At 40.3% G+C, this 21,835-nt stretch overlaps 4 protein-coding genes and 9 non-coding genes across 13 annotated transcripts in view; 10 read left to right on the top strand and 3 right to left on the bottom strand.

Moving 5' to 3' along the window:
• Nucleotides 1-92: 92 nt before the first annotated feature.
• Nucleotides 93-166, top strand: trnai-aau. The gene has a single exon. It is a non-coding gene; the product is annotated as a tRNA-Ile (tRNA).
• A 206-nt stretch (nucleotides 167-372) lies between these two features.
• trnai-aau lies at nucleotides 373-446 on the top strand. The gene has a single exon. It is a non-coding gene; the product is annotated as a tRNA-Ile (tRNA).
• Nucleotides 447-1,585: 1,139 nt separating this feature from the next.
• Nucleotides 1,586-4,052, bottom strand: gig2p (grass carp reovirus (GCRV)-induced gene 2p). Its single transcript, XM_034595313.1, has 2 exons — nucleotides 3,924-4,052; nucleotides 1,586-2,494 (listed from the first exon to the last, which is right to left on the bottom strand). The coding sequence occupies exon 2, from the start codon at nucleotides 2,441-2,443 to the stop codon at nucleotides 1,781-1,783; it is 663 nt and encodes a 220-aa protein (XP_034451204.1). The 5' UTR covers nucleotides 2,444-2,494; nucleotides 3,924-4,052; the 3' UTR covers nucleotides 1,586-1,780.
• trnai-aau lies at nucleotides 3,075-3,148 on the top strand. Its single transcript has one exon. It is a non-coding gene; the product is annotated as a tRNA-Ile (tRNA).
• Nucleotides 3,369-3,442, top strand: trnai-aau. Its single transcript has one exon. It is a non-coding gene; the product is annotated as a tRNA-Ile (tRNA).
• Nucleotides 4,053-5,564: 1,512 nt separating the features above from the next.
• On the bottom strand, nucleotides 5,565-16,338 carry LOC117767556 (protein FAM81B-like). Its single transcript, XM_034595314.1, has 5 exons — nucleotides 16,208-16,338; nucleotides 14,815-14,921; nucleotides 13,481-13,616; nucleotides 12,001-12,202; nucleotides 5,565-5,710 (listed from the first exon to the last, which is right to left on the bottom strand). The coding sequence occupies exons 1-5, from the start codon at nucleotides 16,259-16,261 to the stop codon at nucleotides 5,577-5,579; spliced, it is 633 nt and encodes a 210-aa protein (XP_034451205.1). The 5' UTR covers nucleotides 16,262-16,338; the 3' UTR covers nucleotides 5,565-5,576.
• Nucleotides 6,010-6,082, top strand: trnaf-gaa. Its single transcript has one exon. It is a non-coding gene; the product is annotated as a tRNA-Phe (tRNA).
• trnaf-gaa lies at nucleotides 6,395-6,467 on the top strand. Its single transcript has one exon. It is a non-coding gene; the product is annotated as a tRNA-Phe (tRNA).
• On the top strand, nucleotides 6,991-7,063 carry trnaf-gaa. The gene has a single exon. It is a non-coding gene; the product is annotated as a tRNA-Phe (tRNA).
• On the top strand, nucleotides 7,736-7,808 carry trnaf-gaa. Its single transcript has one exon. It is a non-coding gene; the product is annotated as a tRNA-Phe (tRNA).
• Nucleotides 8,315-8,387, top strand: trnaf-gaa. The gene has a single exon. It is a non-coding gene; the product is annotated as a tRNA-Phe (tRNA).
• Nucleotides 16,339-17,369: 1,031 nt separating the features above from the next.
• On the bottom strand, nucleotides 17,370-20,415 carry LOC117767705 (protein FAM81B-like). The gene is made up of 4 exons (XM_034595529.1): nucleotides 20,119-20,415; nucleotides 19,894-19,946; nucleotides 19,115-19,322; nucleotides 17,370-17,507 (listed from the first exon to the last, which is right to left on the bottom strand). The coding sequence occupies exons 2-4, from the start codon at nucleotides 19,935-19,937 to the stop codon at nucleotides 17,370-17,372; spliced, it is 390 nt and encodes a 129-aa protein (XP_034451420.1). The 5' UTR covers nucleotides 19,938-19,946; nucleotides 20,119-20,415.
• mctp1a (multiple C2 domains, transmembrane 1a) overlaps nucleotides 19,316-21,835 on the top strand; it is a 143,255-nt gene continuing 140,735 nt past the window's right edge. The window contains exon 1 of the mRNA XM_034595301.1: nucleotides 19,316-19,334. The gene's annotated coding sequence lies outside the window, so the exon portion shown is untranslated. The remainder of the gene's footprint in view (nucleotides 19,335-21,835) is intronic.

The raw sequence follows: 21,835 nt of genomic DNA on the forward strand, positions 1-21,835 counted from the left end.
CGGATTCATTAAACTTGATTGTCACTCAGGAACAGTTATTTTCTATCGTCTTTTTTTCTTTCTTTACATGACATCATGGTGTCAATTCATGTGGCCGGTTAGCTCAGCTGGTTAGAGCGTGGTGCTAATAACGCCAAGGTCGCGGGTTCGATCCCCGTACTGGCCATGATTCCATTTATTTTCACATGTAAATACATGTAATTAATATCCTCTGTAGACACACGGGGAATACACTGTGTAGCATTTTCTGTTCACTGTAATTTAAAAAGTTCAACAGTTTTACTTCGAGTCGCTTTGTCTTCCAGCTCTTTGTAAATGTCACTTTCTGATCAGTGGGATTTGTGATAATGATGTCACTACTGTAATTATCACGGCCGGTTAGCTCAGCTGGTTAGAGCGTGGTGCTAATAACGCCAAGGTCGCGGGTTCGATCCCCGTACTGGCCATCACAATATTTATTCCCTCTCCTATATTTGATGATAAATACATGTTACTGATATCCTCAATCAAAACGCAGTGCAACATTTACTGTGTGGTATGAATTAAAATCCAGATCAGCAACTGGGTGAGATTTTATTGTGCAGCCACGACTTTAGTAAGAGGATCAATTGTAAGATCTACCAGCACAATATTCACTCACAACATAAAGTGCTCACTGCTTTATTATGTGTGCAGAGCATAGAGAGAGAGAGAGGCAGCTTTCCAGAAAGTTCAACACTTTCCCTTGAGGTCTGCTGCAACAAACTATATCCCTCAGACCATCTGCTAACACCATTTTTACCTTTAAATATATTTTAATTTCATCATAAAAATGAAAATCGATGAGGCTTCTGATTCGTCTCTACTCAGTAATTTGCTTGTTGAGATCAGAACATTGACAATGAGGCAAAAATCTGACATGTGTGTATATATACATGTATATGCATTGCAATGTGATTTCATGCTTTCTTGGAAAAGTATTTTTAAGTATTTTTGAAATACAAAAATACAGTAGTTTAGTTTGATACACTTACAATTATGGTATTTTATTCTAATATACATTTGGATGTATCTTTGCCCATCCCCTGTGTGCACTGGCTTTTTAGTCTTTCACCACAACCTTAACTGCAAACATCTTCTCTCATCTTTTTGTGTGTCCCTTTGAAAACCACTAAAATCAGATTCACTCCACACCATCCTGAACTTTGCAACTGCATCAGCAAGAAACCCCCGAAGCTGCAGACAGACAGACAGCATCTCTGAGTGAGCGACACGTTTTAGATACGTTACATAATGTAGTGTTGAGTAAATGTCATTTTCTTCTGTGAATCAGAATCATATTTTATTATCACATTAACTGGCAGACAGGGGAAAAGTATTGCTGCTTTACAAACAGTTTTTCAACTTGAGGCACAAATTCATAATGCGTGATGATCGGAGAGTATAAAACTTGCGCAGTAGAAATCCGCAATACATATTATAGTGAAGATATGTTTACCATTAACTGTTAATGCAGAGATATACAGACTCTGAAAAATGTGGACCTCTATATATGTATGTATATAATGAAAAGAAAACACAGTACGTGGTAATGTTACATGTTTTATGCGGATCTGTGACCTGACCACTGAGGAAAGACAATGTTACTGGGACGACTGGTGGGTAACCTGATGCTGTGGGGTGACTAAAGGTGCTTAAAGGGTGAAGATTGTATATTGTTGTGTGTTGATGTGATTGTGTTTCCGGTGAGTACAACTCTGCCGTGGTTCTCATGCCAAAACTCATCACATGCACTCTGGTTTTATTTCGATGGACAGAAATGCTTGGACATGAGAATGCAGATTTTTTTCCCGCACTTCCAGCACTGCTGCTCGATGTGTTGGGATCCCTGCTGGGTCATCCTCCTACACAGCGCGCACACGTTTGGAGCACTGCCACCACCTCCGCTTGTGGAGCTCCCTGCCACAAGCTGTTGAAGCTCCCTCTCGATGGTGGCGTTCGGGGCCTTTGCGATGCACACCACCTTCACTCTTTTGGGGTCATGCACACAATCCTCCTCTAGGCCGCTGGGCACAGCCTTCATGTTACAATTAGGGGGCACCCAGGCGGTGTCGTAGCCATGTGCGCTCCAGGTGCCCTGCATAGGGTGGTTGTCCTCGTCAATGCGCTTGACACGGCCAACCCGCGCAAGGACCTCAAGGACCACACGGTCTGCAGAGGAACTTTTCTTAGGATAACTGGATGCCTTCAACATACTACGACTGACGTACACGCCCTTTCCCAGCATGCCACCACTCGACTGTTTGAAACCATTGGCAATGATGAGCCGTGCACTGGCAACGTTGGTCCCGTGGTACATAGTGTAAACGGCCTGGTCCTGCGGTCTCTGAGATGGTTTCAGCAGCACGCCAGAAAAAGAAGCGCCGTCATCGACCACCAACCAGCCAGAGAAGTCCACTGGCATCGTGATTGAGGATTAAAGGGAGATGTTCAAGTCCTGTAGAGATCTGCAACTCTGCGAGAGACGAGCACACACATGACACCATGTTATAGCAGATTTGAGGGGGGATGTAACATTTCTTAACAGAGGCAAGTACAATGAGACATTAGTTAAGCGGTTCTCAGTTGTTCTGCCTATCACCCCTTTGGAAGATGAAGGACTCACCTCCTGAAAACCAAGTACAAATTCACCTGCACCGCCCCAGTCACATCTGGCTCTGCAATGTAACCTCTGTTCGCAGGTTCACTCTGTTCTCGTCTGTTTCTTCCCATTTTCTAAACTTGACACCAGCTACTTCCAGAACACTCTTTTATCAGCTACTTATAAAAAATAAACCAGACATGTTAAACGTATGTGAACACTGCGAAAAGTTCAGCCAGCCAGCTCTTACCAAATTTCACTTTCTGATCAGTAGGTTTCCTTTTGATGACTTTTACCCTTTGTGTGTTTTCACATGTAGTTCTCTTTAATTATCCAAACTTATATACTTTTCCTGCAGGACTCAGATTCATTAAGCTTGATTGTCACTGAGGAACAATTATTTTCTATCGGGTTTTTTTATTTCTACCCATGACGTCATGGTGTTGTTGTATGTGGCCGGTTAGCTCAGCTGGTTAGAGCGTGGTGCTAATAACGCCAAGGTCGCGGGTTCGATCCCCGTACTGGCCATGACTTCATTTATTTTCAACTTCCGTCACTCACATGTAAATACATGTAATTAATATTCTCTGTAGACACACGGGGAATACACTGTGTAGCATTTTCTGTTCGGTTTAATTAAAAAAGTTCAACAATTTTACTCCGAGTCGTTTTGTCTTCCAGCTCTTTGTAAATGTCACTTTCTGATCAGTGGGTGAAGTTCTAATGACGTCACTACTATAATTTTCATGGCCGGTTAGCTCAGCTGGTTAGAGCGTGGTGCTAATAACGCCAAGGTCGCGGGTTCGATCCCCGTACTGGCCAAGACCTATTTATTGACAGATTCCATCATTCACATGGAAACACATGCGTTTAATATCCTCTGTAAATACACGTAAAATACACTATGTGTCATTTACTTTATGGTATTTATTAATATACATCTACATCACAAATCGGTCAGCTTGTATCCCCTGTGTTGCAATAGACTTTAGTAATAGGATCAATTATAAGATGTACTTGCTGATGCACGACATTCACTGACACCATAAAGTGCTCACTGCTTTATTATGTGTGAAGAGCATAGAGAGAGAAAAACAGTTTTCCAGGAAGTTCAACACTTTCACTTTCAGCTGCTGCAACAAACTGTATCCCCACTCGGCTAAAACCATTTTTACCTTTCAATATATTTGAATTTGTAAACCCAGCAACTTTTAGAAAACACCACTTTTCTGTTAAGCTACTTATACAAAATAAACTAAACTTGTTAATCTTTAACAGACCGCTGAGAAGAGACCAACCTTACCGTCGCTGCGGAGTCGTTCTGTCCTCCACCTTCAGTCAATTTCTCTTTCTGATCAGTAGCTTTCGTTTTGACGTTATGTTGACGTCACGGGTGTGTTTTCCATATTTTCCATTTTCCATATTTATTCCCGCCTTATATAAATAATTGACATGACAAATACATGTTACTAATATCCTCAATAAATACACGTAGAATAAATACATTGTGTAACATTTGCTGTGTGGTATGAATTAAAAAAACATCTACAGCTCCAACTGGGTGAGGTTTTATTGTTCCGCCACCAGAGGGCAGGTTCCATTACATTACATTACATTTCATTTAGCTGATTTTATCCAAAGAGACTTACAATAAGTGCATTCAACCATGAGGGTACAAACCCAGAACAACAAGAATCAGGAAAGTAAACAATAAACAGATGCTATATGTAAGTGCCATATAAGTGCTACTAAATAATACTTTATTAATTATTTTTTTTATTCAAAAGATGCTGTGTTGCAATAGACTTTAGGATCAATTGTAATTTAGTTTGAGGAGATCTACTTGCTGATGCACAACTGCCTCAGACAACTATGATGAAAACATTTTTGAACTTCACTTGCCTTTAGAAATCCAACCTCCAGGCCTGTGTCGTGTAAATCCAACAACTTTTAGAAAACGCCATTTTTCTGTCAGCCTGGGAAACATAAGATTATTTGGTACTCGAGCCTTTCCTCATACCCAACATACTCTACTGTACTACTACTGTATTGTAATATCTATTCTTGTCTGTTTCTTCTCATTTTTCAATCTTGACACCAGCTACTTTCTACACACTCCTGTTTGCTCTTTACATCAGATTTGTCCAACTTTAAATGAACTTAAATGAAAACTTAAAATAGATCAACCTTACCGTCAGTGAGGAGTTGTGATGTCTTCCTGATCAGTGACTGATGAAAATTTGGATTATCATTATTTTGAGTAGTTCTTATCACCGTCATGTTCAAGTGCAAATTTTCCTGATAAGTTTGTTTTTATAATGAGTTATTTGAAAAACTTGTGTTGCACTGGATCTACTGATGCCCGATCAACATTTGGATGCCCCTCCTGGCCACTAGAGAGCAGCAGAGAAAGGTGGTCACAACACTGTCATACCACCTTAGCAGTGGCCCCATACACCTCCAGCAGCACGTGAGAATGTTCTTATTCGACATGGAGTCTGTTTCCAACCAACTGGCAAACGTAAGTTCATTCCTCATTATCATCCCTTTTTTTTGGGCTCCTGAGGGAAACATGCATTTTCCACCAGGTTCACCTGCTAACATTATCTGTGCGGCTTTTCAATGGATTTCAGCCAAAGAGAATATAGGCCTGCAGCAACGTGTCACATTTATTATTTCGCGTACAATCATGCAAAACAAAAATAAGAAGTGTCAAACTTGTGATCAAGACTTGAGCGAAAATCCTAGTATGCATGTGCAGTGTGTCAATGTCAATATGCTGGACTCTCAGGGCCTCATACCGGACCCGGACCATCAACACTCTGGGCCTAATGCAAGAGCCAAGTCCTCTGGCCCATTTTGAAGTGAAGTGAGGTGTAAATTATGTATTTATATACAATTGAAAAATAGGATTAATAGGAATTCCTCCCCTGGTCATCAGAAAGTTCCTCTTTAGTCACGAGTCACTGATCTCTGCCACCTTGCTGCACATGTGCCTGATGTCCTTCTGCAGCTCGCCCTTGTCAAGACGAGATTTGATGTCACCTATCTGCCTCAGGGACTCCATGGCATCATGCACAGAGCGGAACCCTGTCCAAAAGAGGTATGATACCATTATTAGACATAAAGCATCTGAGATAAGAATTGTTCTCTGGGTGCTGCTTGAGAGTGAGATGGTATGTGCTGGGCTTTTTTCCTGCCTGCTCAGTAGGGGTCGACCGATATGGTTTCTCAAGGGGCCGATATAACTCCCAAAATTAAACCAAAAACATGTAGATCGCCCCCTGGTGTCTGGCTGAAGTATGATATAAATGTAGCAAAAAAGTATTTAAACTAATGGTAATTTATGGTCATTTATGAGAATGTGATGGTCCTAACTTTATATATAAGCCGAAATAGCTCAGTTGGGAGAGCGTTAGACTGAAGATCTAAAGGTCCCTGGTTCGATCCCGGGTTTCGGCAAAAATGACTTTTCTTTACCTCAAAGTATAAAGCTTACTATGGTTAGGGTATGTAGTACCTCATATACTGTGTATCCCAGTGAATCACATACTATGTTAATATACTGTAGTCTTAAAGCGTGTCATACCTCTTACATTATATGATAAGGACACAGTGAATCATATACTATGTTATTTCTATATACTGTGGTCTCAAAGCGTGTCATACTGTCCAACGCATTAACATCCACCCATGGGCGTTTGTCAAGTTATTTATTGAGTTTATATATTTATTACATTTAGTATTTGATGATCATACTTTTTCACTATGAGAGCCGAAATAGCTCAGTTGGGAGAGCGTTAGACTGAAGATCTAAAGGTCCCTGGTTCGATCCCGGGTTTCGGCAAGAAGGCCTTTCCTTTACCTCGTGGGATAAAGCATACTTTGGTTAGGTTATATAGTCTCATAGCACCTCATATATTGTGGATCACAGTGAATCACATGCTATGTTATGCCAATATACAGTGGTCTCATACTGTCCAACATATTAACATCCACACATCGGTCTTTGTCAAGTTATTAATTTAATTAAGGATTTCCATTGGCTGCTGCTAACATGTCAAACCAGAAGGGCACAGAATGAGTAAGGAGTTCAAATGCGTAGAGTACCACTGTCTGATAATAAATTATGGTGATTTATATTTATATATATATATATATATATCAGGTCCCTGGTTCGAGCCCGGGTTTCGGCATAAAGGCCTTTCCTTTGCTTCTTGGAATAAAGTAAACCATACTATTTTTAGTAGTGTCATAGTGCCTTTTAATCCACAGGCTATAGGGATTCATATACTATGTTATGTTAATATACTGTAGTCCCTAAGTGTCTCGTACTCAAATCTCATGGTCATATATTCTCCTATGTATGAGCCGAAATAGCTCAGTTGGGAGAGCGTTAGACTGAAGATCTAAAGGTCCCTGGTTCGATCCCGGGTTTCGGCAAAAAAGGCCTTTCCTTTACCTCCAAATATAAAGCATACTATGGTTAGGGTATATAGTACCTCATATACTGTGTATCCCAGTGAATCACATACAACGAGAATATACTGTAGTCTTAAAGTGTCTCATACTGTCCCAAACATTTTCTTTGCCTCAAAGTATAAATCATACTATGGTTAGGTTATGTAGTCTCGTAGTACCACATATACTGTGAATCACACACTATGATATGTCAATATACTGTATTCTCATACTGTCAAACACATTAACATCCACACATGGGTCTTAGTCAGTTATTTATTTAATGAATGATTTCCATTGACTGCTGCTAACATGTAAAACCAGAAGGGCACTTGGAAAACGCATAGTCTTCCGCCAAGACTAACGCCCTTTCTCTTAAAGGAAGTTAACAAAATTTCCCCTTAAATGATTAAATCTGTTCAGTAGAATAATTGATTCAATCTTTTCAGTAGATTTCGCATTATGGACGCGTCTGCATTTTTACATTAATTCATTTTATTGGTAACTGGATGAGTAAGTAGTTCAAATGCGTACTGTAACGCTGTCTGATAATAAATCATGGTAATTTATATATATACGTATATATACAAATATAAATATATATTTACACATATATATTTTGAATGTGATGGTCATACTTTCTCCCCTATGCGTGCCGAAATAGCTCAGTTGGGAGAGCGTTAGACTGAAGATCTAAAGGTCCCTGGTTCGATCCCGGGTTTCGGCAAAAAGGCCTTTCCTTTACCTCAAAGTATATTATGGTTAGGTTATATAGTACCTCATATACTGTGGATCATAGTGAATCACATGCTATCTCATGCCAATATACTGTAGTCTCATACTGTCCAACATATTAACATCCACACATGGGCCTTTGTCAAGTTATTTATTTAATTTATGATTTCCATTGGCTGCTGCTAACATGTCAAACCAGAAGGGCACAGGATGAGTAAGTAGTTCAAATGCCTAGAGTACCACTGTCTGATAATAAATTATGGTAATTTATATATATATATATATATCTATATCAGGTCCCTGGTTCGATCCCGGGTTTCGGCATAAAGGCCTTTCCTTTGCCTCTTGTAATAAAGTAAACCATACTATGTTTAGTAGTGTCATAGTGCCTTTTAATCCATGGGCTATAGGGAATCATATACTATGTTATGTTAATATACTATTGTCCCAAAGAGTCTCATACTCAAATGTAATGGCCATATTTTCTCCTATGTATGAGCCGAAATAGCTCAGTTGGGAGAGCGTTAGACTGAAGATCTAAAGGTCCCTGGTTCGATCCCGGGTTTCGGCAAAAAGGCCTTTCCTTTACCTCAAAATATAACACAAACTTTGGTCAGGTTATATAGTCTCATAGTACCGCATATACTGTGGATCACAGTGAATCACATGGTATGTTAATATGCTGTGGTCTCAAAGCGTCTCATACTGTCCCAAACATTCAACACAATTCGACCCGTCTCCCTTTTTACATTAATTCATTTTATTGGTAACTGGATGAGTAAGTAGTTCAAATGCGTAGTGTACCTCTGTCTGATAATAAATCATGTTCATTTATATATATATATATATAAATATATATATATATATATATATATACAGTATACACATGTATATCTCGAATTTGATGGTCATATTTTCTCCTCTGTATGTGCCGAAATAGCTCAGTTGGGAGAGCGTTAGACTGAAGATCTAAAGGTCCCTGGTTCGATCCCGGGTTTTGGCAAAAAGGCCTTTCCTTTGCTTCATGGGATAAAGTAAACCATACTGTGTTTAGTAGTGACATATGTTATTATACTGTAGTCCCAAAGTGTTTCATACTGTCCAAAATATTCAACACATTCCTGGGAGAAATCACTTTCCTTTATCTCTTACATCATATGATAAGGACACAGTGGATCATATACTATGTTATGTCTATACACTGTCATCTCATAGTGTAACATACTGTCCGGATCATTCAACACACTAACATCCACACACAGGGATTTGCTCTTCTCAAGTTATATCCCAGGAGACCTTGTAGCTCCACAAGACTCAAGATCAACTTATTAGGCCCATTGGCTGCTTATAACATGTGTAAACGTGACTACAGGCAGATGGAAGCTACTGCAGAACCAAATAACACATTTTTAAATTAAAATATTGTACTGGTCACTGGATAAAAAACACAATTCATATAATCCTAAGAATTCTGCATATCAGATCTGATAATTAGTCAGGCTGATAATCGGTCAACCCCTACTGTTCAATGCTCAACTATCTACAACATTAGCTTCATGATAGTTCATTGTGTTGGCTCTAACCTTGTATCTTTTGGTGATTTAGTAACCTTTGCTGTTATTAATCTGTCACATTTCTATTTCTAATTTAGTTTCATATCGCCTTCGGTTGCTAACACTTGTCAGAAAATGCTGATATTTTTCCGTATTGAATTTATTCCAAGAATAATCAGTGAGAATGAACTGTGAGGTGAAGAGATAAACTTTCTGATACAATCAACGGATATTAAATCTCTCCCTCCCTTTCTGGCCCCGTGCCTGTCTCACCACACATATTTTACATATCAGTATCAGTTGTGAATTGCCTTTATCCCCTCTCACACCACCTCCTTCAATCTTGTCATCCTATACATAAACCAGAGCAATGGATGAATGGCTCTGGCACTGGGATGGGTGGCTGACCAATGATTCATGAAGCAGTTAACTCCAGCTCTGATTAACTGAGGGGGCCGTTGCCTCTTTTCTGTGTGTCTGGAGGCTCAGAGAGCGTTGGCGTAACTGAACTTTTCAAACACACAGCAGTGAGATGGGGATGGATGCTGACAGCAGCTTGATGCATAGTTCAGCCACTGGATGGCTGCATGGATCTATGGCTTATGAGTTTGGAGGTTGTTGTACGAAGCACCTGTAGCTCACATTCACCCAATTTCCTCTGGTTTAAAAGCTGCATTTGCCTCAGCCCATGTTAGTTTGGGGGCTGTTGCTGCTAGATTCCTGTGTCCCATGTAAGCAGAGGTGGGAAGTAATGAAGTACTTTACCTAAGTATTTATTTTTTCTGACGACCTTTTACTTTCACTCCCTTCATTTTAATTATCCATTTATTTTGCATCATCAAGCATCGCCTTTCCAACATTGAGACATATTTCAAAGTAAATGGATGGAGCAACAGAGAAAAGACGATTCCTTATTGTATATCTATCAGTGCGTATCGTGCACATCATACATTACGCGGCGTAATAGACGTATCAAGATGAAACAGACAAGAGAGGGAGAGGAGGCGTGGTGCATATGTCCGTGATAAGGAGTAACAACATTGAAAGAAAAGTGAGGGATCAGCCAACATCGCTGAAGCAGAGCAACAAAACATTCCTCATCCCTGGCCTTTTTTAAATTAAGAATACTTATATACATTTCCTCCTCAACAGTTTTTCATGCTCACAAATCTTTTCCAGCTGTAATCTCTGTTTTTAGTATAATGTTTATTTATTTAATTTGCGGTGGTTTAAGTTGAATAGCCTTCGAACTGTATAAATGTGACATGAGTCTCTATTTGATTTGCACAGAAACAGCCGATAGAAATGGTCTTTTAGTCCATTTCAGAGCCTGTACATTTATACTTGATTAAAGAGGTTGAATCACTAATTATACTTGTATACTTATACTTCAGTTGTTTTTAACCCAAGTCTTTGCTGAGCTCTGTAGGTTTTAATGTAGTGTACTTATATGTTTGATGTATCTATCTGTCATGACACTGCCCCTCTCTGGAACCTTTGAAGACACTTCTAAACTTTTGTGGAGCTCCTGATTTATTCTTGTGGATCGTTTCGTTTATGGACGTTGGCCTTGTTATCTTCCTTGAGTTTGGTTTTTTGGATTTGTTTCTCATTTATTTGTCCTTTTTAATTTATATTTACCTTTGTTACTTCCTGTTATATTTTGTAGGTACCTGTGTTTCTCATTTCAGAGGACTCCGCTTCCTGCCCTTAGTGATTACCTGTCAGCCTTTAATTCATTTCACCTGTGTAATTAGTCTGTTTCCTTTTGTTTTCCACTTCATGTCGTCAGTAGTGAGGGAACCAGCATTGTGTATTCATATTGAATGTGTTACCCAGTTATGTTTACTTGTGCCTTTTGGATACTTCCACCTGTAAGACTGACGACCTGTTCACCAAACCAGTAAGTCTGAGCAAGACTGTGTGTGTGTGTGTGTGTGTGTGTGTGTGTGTGTGTGTGTGTGTGTGTGTGTGTGTGTGTGAGAGAGTGTGAGAGAGAGAGATAAATAGGTTGTGTATGTACTGTGTGTGTTTATGAGCTGTGCTGCTCATACATTCAAATTATGGCTGGATGACATGGACAAAAAAGATAAAACGTTTTATATCAGTCAATATTGATAACTGTCTTATTATTATTTTTAAGTTTAAACACTTATCTTTGCTCCTGAGTGAACTCTTCTTTATTAGCAGAGAATGACAAACACAAGTTGTGATCAATTATGTGTTATACCTCCTCACTTTGCTGGCACCATGTAAAAGGATATATAGATCTATATCTATATATAAACATTTCTTATATTGCTATTGATGACATTTATATTGATAATAATTGATATTTATATATGGCCCATCCCTATTTCAAATATACAGTTGCTCACCTTTCTCACTTTTCTCACCCTGACTGAAGTGAGAATCTCATTTGTGTGCAGAAGAAATGAATTCATCAAGTGGTCATGTAACAAAGTAGGAACAGCCTCTCACTGCGTGTCTCTGTGTTCCTGACTCGATGGTGAAGCATTTTTGCATGTACATTTTTTCCTTGACGTATATAGTAAGGTACATGCACTGTGTGTGTGTGTGTGTGTGTGTTTACTCGCTGATGACAGTCAGTTGCATACAGCGATCACCCACCTTTGTGGTATTCGTGTTTGAGCAGCTGCAGCTCCTGATGGAGGCTGCTCTCCACTGAGCTCACTCTCTCACTGAGTTTTCTTTCAGAGCGTTTCAGCCGATCTGCCGGACTTTGGTCGGACTGGTCCCGCTGGGTCTCAGACCGCTCCATCTGGGCCTCCAGAGCACGCAGCCGAATGGCTAATCTAGACTCTGACTCCAACTGAACACAAAACACACACACACACAAGATCCAACAATTAAAACCCACAATACTGCACAACAGCTTTTTAATCCTCACGCTGTGTATATAACAAGCCCTGAATGTTCTTTTTAATCCTCATTCGAAGGTTCTGCTCAATTATATAGTAAACCATACCTGCCTATATATTTATTTCAATATCTCTACATACATAATGCAGAAATACAGAATATCAATGCAATCATCTTGTGCCTCCGCTGAACTTTGCTCATGTGGTCTCTGGTCTATCTCGTTTTTTTTTTTTGACCACCTGCTGCTGTAACAAGTGAGTTTCACGTTGGATCAACAATGTTTTATCTTATCTTCACATATTTTCAAAATCATATTACTTTTGAGATAGCACTGTACGCTTGCAGCCACTAGTGCGTTCTTCTGCTCATCTGTGGTATGAAACAAAGTCAAAAGTGCAATGACAAAGGATGATAAAATAAAGTTTCAAACTTTTGCAACTTCATTAAAATTAAAGTATAAAAGATGCTGCTATTAAAAGTTGTAAGATGCAGCAGCCACTTTAGTATGTATGATGGTGTCAAAGTTAATTTAACATGATATATTGATTCTTACAAATGTTCATTCATGTGCCACCTTGAACAATTTGCTGACACAAAACACTCGATTAGACTCTCTGCAGCTTTCTCAGCATCTGTTCCACTTGCATAGCGGAAAGTTAAGAACTTTAACTGCTGATTCACAGCTTAGGGAGTGTGACTGACCCTGCACTTTCCAACACCACAAAACAAAATGTCTCTTTCACGTAAAGCCATTTAAAAACTTGAAGACCGTAAAGGAAGAGGACACACAATGCATAGATAATACGAAGGACATATAGTAAAAATAAATGCAGTTTGGGATGAAAAAGACTATTTCTGTATTTCTACATTCATATTTTATGTGTTCATACATTTTACAATTATCATTAATATATTTCAATATGAATTTATTAATGTACTTCTTAACCCTAAACCTTCTTTATTCATACATGCATTCAAGAATTTCTACAGTTCTATGTTTATTTATTTACTCATTAATTCATTTCTACAATCATCCATTCAATTATTCATCATTTATATATGTATTTCTGTATTCCTACATGTCTTTCTTTCTTTCTCCATATGTTGGTAGGCCGGCTTAACTTAGAAAATAAATGCAGAAATAGCCTTTTTCCTAGTAAACTTTATTTATCGCTTCCTGTCCTCTCAGATATTCTGTATCATATTCTAAATAGACTGTGGGTCCTACCATTTTGTCTTGGAGTCGTGAGCAGAGCTGCTGGCTGCTCTGTGCATGCGTCTGCAGAAAGCTGTTGAGCTGTTGTTCTGTCCACTCTCTCAGTGAGTCTGTCTGCTCCTTGGCCTCCTTCAGCCCACCTGACATCCTACAAAGAAAGTACAGACATGCAGTAGGATCTATTTTGACGATGCAGTCGTAGCTGAAGCCGAGGCTGCATTCTATGGTCTCTTTCTGCAAACTCTAGACACTAAAAGCATCTTTAGAGGGTGGGAATAGATTTGGAAAGTCTGGGGAAATGCAAATACACTGAATCCGGTCTTCACACCTGAGGATCTAATAGCTGGCAACGCTCGCTGTAAATTTCGATCTGTTATATCGGTTCCTACTTGGCGCTCCGAGGTGCTTGGCAACAGAAAAATAATTTGTTTCCATAACCTGTTGTTAATTGGCACCCCTCGTCTAATAAACAACTTGCCCCAAGTAAAATGTCTGTGCTGTGAAAACAAAGTGTCAATCATTAATCAATACAGCTGTTAAAGTTGGTGTTAATTAGAGCTGAGATAGAAACAGTGCCACCTTTTGGGGTTTGACTTGATGCTGCTGCCGTAGTTGTCAGTCACAAGCAGCACACTAAATAATACAAGATATTCAAGGCTGGAGAAAGTATTGAAATAAAGTAATGTCAGTATTTTTACACAAAACATTATCACCCTGAGATAAGACGTGTTGCTCTGACCACTGTCACAAACAAACAGTTTCATCAAGCCTATACAGTGGTATTAGCTGTAGTAATTTGCTTGTTTCAATTGGATGTGGTGTTTTAATCGTGGATTTGTTTTGTAAAGATGTATCATTTTATTGCAGGTTGCCTTGTAACAACTGGCTGGGGACAACAGATGAAAATGAGCTTATTCAGTAAACTGGCATTTACAGTATTTTGTTTGATTAATTAGCACTGTCCCTATCTTACAAATACATCAATACAAATAACTTTGTTACTTCCACCACTGAGGTTTTTGCCCCGTCTGTTAGATTGGAGCAGGGACAAAGGAGCAGATCCATGATTTAAAATTTTACTTGCTTTAATATTGTGAGATGTTTTTGACATTTTCACAGATTCATAGATCTGGATCGATGTTTAGGTCACTGGTATTTGAGTGTGTGCAATTTGTCGCAGATCTAAGTCTAGCAGATTTCAATGTGGTTTCATAAGAGGACATAAGGGGACGGAGGGCCATTCTAGTTACCTACAGTATCAGTTGTAAGCATTTTTAAAATATGCAGTCGTATAATAGTAACGATCCAAATATGGCTTGTGCTTAGACTTAGATGAATGGCCTTACTTCTCTTCTAGTAGTTGAACTTGTTTATGCAGATCACACAGGGAGCTCCTGTGGCTCTGGGTGAGCTCTGTCAATGAAGCCGACAGCCGTTCAAGGTCACGATGAAGCTGAGTAAAGAACAAACGTGTGCTGTAATGCGATGTGAAAGCATCTTGTGGTGGCGGCGGCCGTAAACTAACCTTTATCCCTTCCAGTTTCTGCTGAGTCGAGCCGATCAAGCTACTGCACCACTCCTACAGCCGCAAAACAGCAGTGACCCACTTTCTCTACATTTTCAATTATCCTTATGGTAGAACTGTACATGCTTGACCACTGCTCCGCGGCTAATGGGCTGCCATCAGTGATTTACCACCTTGTGCCACAAACCGAACAGAGTACAGGCGGTATCAGCCTGGGTGTGTGAGCAGTGTAAGCTATCAATGGAGGGACTTGGCTATCTCTATCCCTGAATGCATTTTACTTCTCATTTCCATCCTTCAGGGTCTGTGGTTGTGGCTGTGGCAGCAGTAACCTCCAAATCACCTGCCGACAACACCCAGTCATCATTTCTCGGATAAACAACACCCCTCCTGTGTATTATCAGATTATAATTTTTCTCTCACGGAAGCAGCACTTAAATGAAGGTAATCCCCATCCAGCGGCACTCGATGAAAAGTTGCGGATTTACCAAGGTAGGACGGTTCCTCCTCTGTGGACAAATACCAGGCCAATATAGTTTTTTAGACGTTAGAAATTCAACCTGATGGTGTCACAAGATCAAAAGTCAGAGGACAACCACAGTAACTGAGTTCGTCTTCTGAGGACCATGAATGTCTGAACACAGATTCAAAGCAATCCATTGTGTTGTGTTTGAGATATTTCCGTTCAAAGACATATGAATGTGTAGCTGCCTTGTATAGAGCATTTAACTGCTCCACGTCTCTTCTGCCAAACCCTTTGACAGCAATGAACATGGACTCTATATAGAGATGGACCACACGCCTCCACTTCCTCCCACTATCCAGAAATGAGGCCAAGATATCCCACATAAGAACGCGGCCATCTTCTGCTGGTGACATAACTTGGAGGAAGAGCCTGTGCATGTAGCCGCAGTATCGAGGTCCAACTTACGGACATGCTCGACCAAATGCGAGTCAGCTGTCAATCATGAGGTAGGCATCAAATAAATAATGAAATCCAAACCTGCTGCAATCAGTGTAATTAAAATGACAAACATCTTTGAGAAAAAAAGAAATATATATATTATGTAATTTGACTTTTTATATTACTTTTTTTTATGACCTACACTGCAGCCAACCACCAGATCAAGATGCTTTGGCTTCACTTCTGGGGAGCGGCCATCGTGGCGTCCCTCTTTATATAAAGTCCACGGCAATGATCCACCATCTCTCACCTTGACTTCCAGCTCCTCCAGCTTCACATCCACACCTGCCCTGAGCTCTTTCATCTCCTGCTGCAGTCTGATCCTGTGCCGATCCCCAGAGCTCACGTCGGCGCTTAGCTTGGCGATGCTGGCATCACACCTGAGGTAATAAGTGAGGAAGCACAGAGGCGGGGGGATAAGAAACCATATGAGGATAGTGGGTTGGGAGGGAGATAAGGAAGGGGTGTGAAGAAATGGAGATTTGGGAGGAAGCACCCACAGTTTAGATGGCTGACAACCAGGCAGTGAGATGGGGGGGAATCAGACAGCTGCCCTTATCAAGGTGAGCTAATGGAAGCCAAAGAAGGCTCTGCTGCATCCGGAGCAGTGCGACTTCATCCTTTGAATGTTGAACAAACACATTTAAATGTTTGCATTTATTGATGGGTAACTGACATAAAAACAGGCAAAACACAACGCCAGTCAAATGATAAAATTGGTTTAATACACTTAACTTGTGTTTGTCAATATAATAATTGTGATCCAGCTCCACAATCAATTGTAGCAGCTAAGCTGAAATGTCCAATGTGCAATTTGGGTTATTTCCCCGTAGAGAGCCTCAGATACAAATACTGAAGCCTATTTACCTGATTATTTATGACTAACATGCAAGATGTGATAAGACTGAGTAGGTGGCGTTTTCCTATACACTTTATTGGACCATAAATTAGCTGTTTGGTAAGTAATAGCAAATATCCCCCCTCACCACCGACCTCTTAAACAACACGGAGGAGGGCAGGCCTGTTGTGAGACGACAAGTACCGTAGTTAACAAAATGACACATGCACTGTTGAGCAGTGCACTAAGACGACAAAGCCTCTTCTGCAATCCAGTCTAACGAGGGTAATCTGCACAGACACAAAATAATGAGCCAGTGCAAATCAGAGAGTGTGTGTGTGTGTGTGTGTGTGCAAACCTAGAAACTTCAGTCTGCTGAGAGTGGAATCATTTGTGTGAGTGAGAGCTGTAAAATTCTCCTTCATTAGAGGGGGCGAAAAACCAAGTAGAGCATCTGCAAGGAGAGTTAATCAGTCTGACCACTCAGCAGACTCGGGTGTAAATTATTGTACAGGCCCTCTAAATATTGATTCGGTGGTCATTTCATTGTTGTGCACCAGTTTATTTATTTTTTTCAGACCGTGTGTGCGTACCTGGCGACTCTTCCTCTTAGGTCTCCAATGCCGGCCAGGTTTTTCTGGTCTAAGCTTTGAACGGCCAGTGACGTTCCAGATGTTACCGAGTCCCGCTGGGCGATCTGTCTCTCTAGTGCCTGATCAGAACAAAGACAGAGTACTTAATGCATATAATCGCCTATATTTGAAAATGATGGCGAAATACTCTTTAAAGTTAAACAAAACAAAGATGAGGACAATCTAAGGATAAATTAAGTGTTGAGCGTTAATTCTGCTCCCCCTTTTAATGCTGCAGAAATCATTGTTTAATTACTAAGAAGTTTCATCAGCACCTTTCATCGCATGAGTGACGATTCCACAGGATTGTGTTGAATGTGTGCTAACATCAAAAAGATGACTCGTCGGCTTATCGTGAGAGCAAACAGCTTAGCTTGTTACTTCTTCATGTTCAGAATTAATTAGTTCTTAGGCATCCATCTACTATTTCAGATAATGTCAGCCTGTAATCATGTTAATGGCCCGTTTGGTGTGCACTAATGAAGCTGCGTGTTATTTCAAAATTTGAATATGGGGTTACTAAAGATGAATCCGCACCTTCATCACTCAAGAGTCTGATCTCCCGGCACTTTCCAGTAATGATTCTCGCTGCTGTATTTCAGGCACGATTGCATAACGGGGCGAGTATTTATTTAACCACACACCGTGTACATCGTTAGCTTGGGCTCATACAGACAAAAACAACTGAGCTGATGAGGAAGAGTCACTCAGCCAGGCTCTGCTCGGGCGCTGCACCATTCTATCAGGTGTAATCAAATCAGCGGTGTGTGCGCGCGCACTGCTCATCAAGACAGACGAGGAGAAGAGAGCAGATAAAAGACTGGGGGGGGAAAAAAGAACCTGCAGATAAAGACAAAACAAATTCATCCACATAGTAACTTGAGGCTGCAAGTGTGCATGACCAGAGAACATTCAAGAGATACTGCACTCAAAGTTCAGTGTGTAAGATTTAGGTGAAAGGGATCTATTGGCAGAAATCGAATATAAAATCTAAATTGTACAAATTGTTGTTTTCTTCACCCTAGAATGGGCCCTGTTATATTTAAATACTTTATATTTACATCAGGAGCGGGTCCTCTCTACGGAGGCTGACGCATTTTTTACAGTAGCCCAGACTGGACAAACTAAACACCTGTTTTTATGAAATCCGTAGGCTACCACAGGTTCTCCTTCGTGTTTGGAAGGGGAGGTGAGGTGAGGGGTATTCAGCTGCAACATGCGACCTCACCACTAGATGTCACTAAATTCGACACACTGAACCTTTAAATGTTTTTTTTAAGCTGCAAACTAAATTGTATGATTGTTCTTAGATTAAAGACATTAATGCAGATTTTAATATCACATTTATCACAAAATATATTTTAAAAATAAAGCTCAAACCGCCCGCTAATATTTCAAACTGTCTTGGACCTTGCAGGGCCAAAGCTTGCGTAGAGTCAAACGTTTGGGATGTCTCCACGTCATGAGATTTGTATCTATATAAAAAGGTTACCATTACGCGAATTAAAGGGGGGTGAGCCCCCGCCACCAGTGACCACTCGTAAGTGGGAATCTAGAAAGCCCCGCTCATTTTCAAATCTATGCTGAAACTAACCACTTCAGCCAAAACTTAGGGTTGAGGTTACAGTTTAATGATGTCATTTTGCACAAGACAACACCATGTCTACTTATCTACCTATTTGTATACCTGTATGTCCACACTGAGCTGCTTGACAATGCGTGTGATGGTCAGTATGTGACTCTCCAGCAGCTTGCGGGAAAGAGCCTCGACCTGAACCGAGCCCTTGGTGGACTGCAGGCCTGCCGCCACCTCCGCTTTGATGGCGAAAGCCTGCTCCAGCAGCACAGCCAGCGTCCTCTCCTGACCGCCCAGACGACCCTCCAGGACATCAGGCCTTAATCAGGAGGTAAGCAGATAAAAATAAAAAACAAGCTCTGAGTCATGAAATTCAAATTAAAGGAAAACAACAAAGGTTTTTTTGCAAAGTCAAGTTCACATTTTCTTGCACTAGGGCACAGGAAAACATTCGGGGGGGAAGATAAAGTCAACAGCATAATTCAATGAAGCAGTTATCCACCCAGAAGGAGAATGAAGATGAAATGGGATGTTGTGCTTTGGTTTTCATACCCTCAGGTCCCTCTCCAACCAGATCTCTCATTGACTTCATGTCCCCGTGTTTGCTGTGTCACCCTGCGTGATGCTGCCGTGGATTAAGGATTAATTTGATCAATGTGATTTACAGCGGTGTTAGAAAGGTCATTTGTGGTTCCAAACCTTATTTTCATTCCATCAGCGGGGGGGAGTAGAACTTATCTCTAGCAGACTGATTTTTTTTTTTTAGAATTGAGTTAGAGAGCCCCAGAAACTAAGGAAGTTTGTTTACTACAATTGCGGCACATTTCTTAACAGCTTTAAGGTCAGAATACATAAAATATAAAATACAGTGATTAGGTAAAGGACTTTACCTGCTGTGACTCTGATCGGGTGTTAACTTTGACTCATATGACATTCTTCTTTTCTAAAAAGGAAAACACATATTACATATTGCTGAGATCTAGTCAGTTTTACTTTTTAATAGAAAGCTTTACAGTCTTCTCCAAGCTCCAAGAGTCTTCTCACTATGCAAGGCTATTGTAATATGTTCCCCTTTTATGAACAGTATATCAAGCAGTTTTCTTTTTCATACTCACAGGCCTGTGTGGTTTTCTTCAGTTGGCTCTTTCTTCACTTCATGTGTTTGTGTTGTCACATCCCTTGGTAACTGTGGTCTCCTTGAGTTGGGGCGTGCCGGCTTCTGCCAGTGCAAATTCGTCTGAGTAGTAATGCGAGAGTGATGCATGTGGTGCAGCAGTGTCACTCTGCAAACTGCTGACCTGGGAGTGTTCACGTGAGTTTTACTTTACACTCTAGGAAATGTGATGAACAGATCAGTTTCCGTAAAACTGCAATTTCCAAGGCGATAGGCCCGAAAATGCATCTAGATGCCCAACATTTTGAGGTGTATTGATGATTTAAGTCTCTTCTTATTCTTTGCCTCACCAGTTTCTCTTTTCTCTGATATGCTCAGGTATAGGAAATATTGGGTTTGGCATTCCATTTGACCAGAATTAGCCTTATCTCGATAAAATCTTGATATTTCATAAATGGTTTAAATATTTGATTCATTCAGGGTCTGATGCTCGTCTCTGCAAAGTACAAGAATCCAGTGCTTCCTGAATGGTCTTGCTTGTCAGATAATATTAAACTAGAAAAGCTTTAAATGTGGTTCATGACTCGAGATTAGAGACACAGATGACTGGCATTTCTGATTACATTTCTGCTCTTTCCTGCTGTGTATGGCTTATACAAGCTTTTTTTTATGTAAAGGTAAAAAAACACTGCTTTGAATCTTGGACTAAGTTGGAAACATTTCAAGGTAAAAACGCAAATTCAAAGCTGTGACTCATCATGCAGCTGATTCAGTAAAGCAGTTTAGATTTAAATCATGTCAGTGCATGTGTTCTTTATCCAGAAAGAGGAACAGTTTGTACAAACAGGTGGAACCAGAGCTGCCTGGTACAAGGTCAGTTCCTCTTACTGGCTGATGGAGACTGTAATAACAGAATATTTGATTATTTTAACTGACCATGGAAAAGAGGGGAACGTTGGCCAAGTCATTAAAAGCCATTGTATTCTCCTGTTGTTTCACTGCACACAATATATAAAATATATTATTGTGTAGCCCTATAGTTATCAAGTGAACATTCATCTTTCTCTGCACTGAATGAATCATGAAGGCAATGAATCAACCTGTGTGAAAAAGGCCTTGTCACGTTTCTAATTTAACCAAGACCTAGCCTACATTATAGCTCAGCATGAATCAAGTTGCTCCACTGAAATGCACGTGATTCCAGTCGGTGAAAGATGTTTCTGAGCGTCTATGCGTGGCTGTATGTAGGGGGGGTGTATGTGTGCGCAGCCACAAACACTATGGATTAGTCTCTTATCAACAGGACCAGCATTATTAAGAGGAAAGGCCTGCTCAGTGCAGTCTCATCAGTTATCCTCGCCCGCCCAATAGAAGAGGCCACTGGCAGCTGAAAGGAAGTGTCTGGCTCGCGTCTCCTTCACTGAGGGAGTGGTTTGGTTCAGGGCAGTTCACTGTGCTGCTGCCAGCACACCTCCTTATTGCAATTAAAATGTTTTATTTAATGGGATTGATGAGATATCAAGTGATTCCTACATACAAGAAAGTTTGTCAGTGGCGTTTATTCAGTTGTTTGATTTTCAGATTACTCATAGATGTGTGTATATCTACCTACTCCACATCTGGCTGTACGTGAAATACATATCTTGCGAACTGTTTAGCTTATCGGCTTCACACTTGGCATATATGTTCTTGGTGGTCCTGGGAAGTGTGTCAAATCT

The sequence above is a fragment of the Hippoglossus hippoglossus genome, chromosome 9 (assembly GCF_009819705.1).
Source record: "Hippoglossus hippoglossus isolate fHipHip1 chromosome 9, fHipHip1.pri, whole genome shotgun sequence".
Lineage (NCBI taxonomy): Eukaryota > Metazoa > Chordata > Actinopteri > Pleuronectiformes > Pleuronectidae > Hippoglossus > Hippoglossus hippoglossus.

Excerpts from the sequence above, each read along its gene's own strand:
- gig2p (XM_034595313.1), bottom strand. The coding sequence starts at position 2,443 with ATGCCAGTGGACTTCTCTGGCTGGTTGGTGGTCGATGACGGCGCTTCT.
- LOC117767556 (XM_034595314.1), bottom strand. The coding sequence starts at position 16,261 with ATGAAAGAGCTCAGGGCAGGTGTGGATGTGAAGCTGGAGGAGCTGGAA. Across the intron at positions 13,617-14,814 it reads GTTCAACTACTAGAAGAGAA|GATGTCAGGTGGGCTGAAGG; the intron begins GTAAGGCCATTC and ends CTTTCTTTGTAG. Across the intron at positions 12,203-13,480 it reads CACGACTCCAAGACAAAATG|TTGGAGTCAGAGTCTAGATT; the intron begins GTAGGACCCACA and ends TTTTGTGTTCAG.
- LOC117767705 (XM_034595529.1), bottom strand. The coding sequence starts at position 19,937 with ATGTCATATGAGTCAAAGTTAACACCCGATCAGAGTCACAGCAG. Across the intron at positions 19,323-19,893 it reads CCCGATCAGAGTCACAGCAG|GCCTGATGTCCTGGAGGGTC; the intron begins GTAAAGTCCTTT and ends CTCCTGATTAAG. Across the intron at positions 17,508-19,114 it reads AGCTCAGTGTGGACATACAG|GCACTAGAGAGACAGATCGC; the intron begins GTATACAAATAG and ends TGTTCTGATCAG.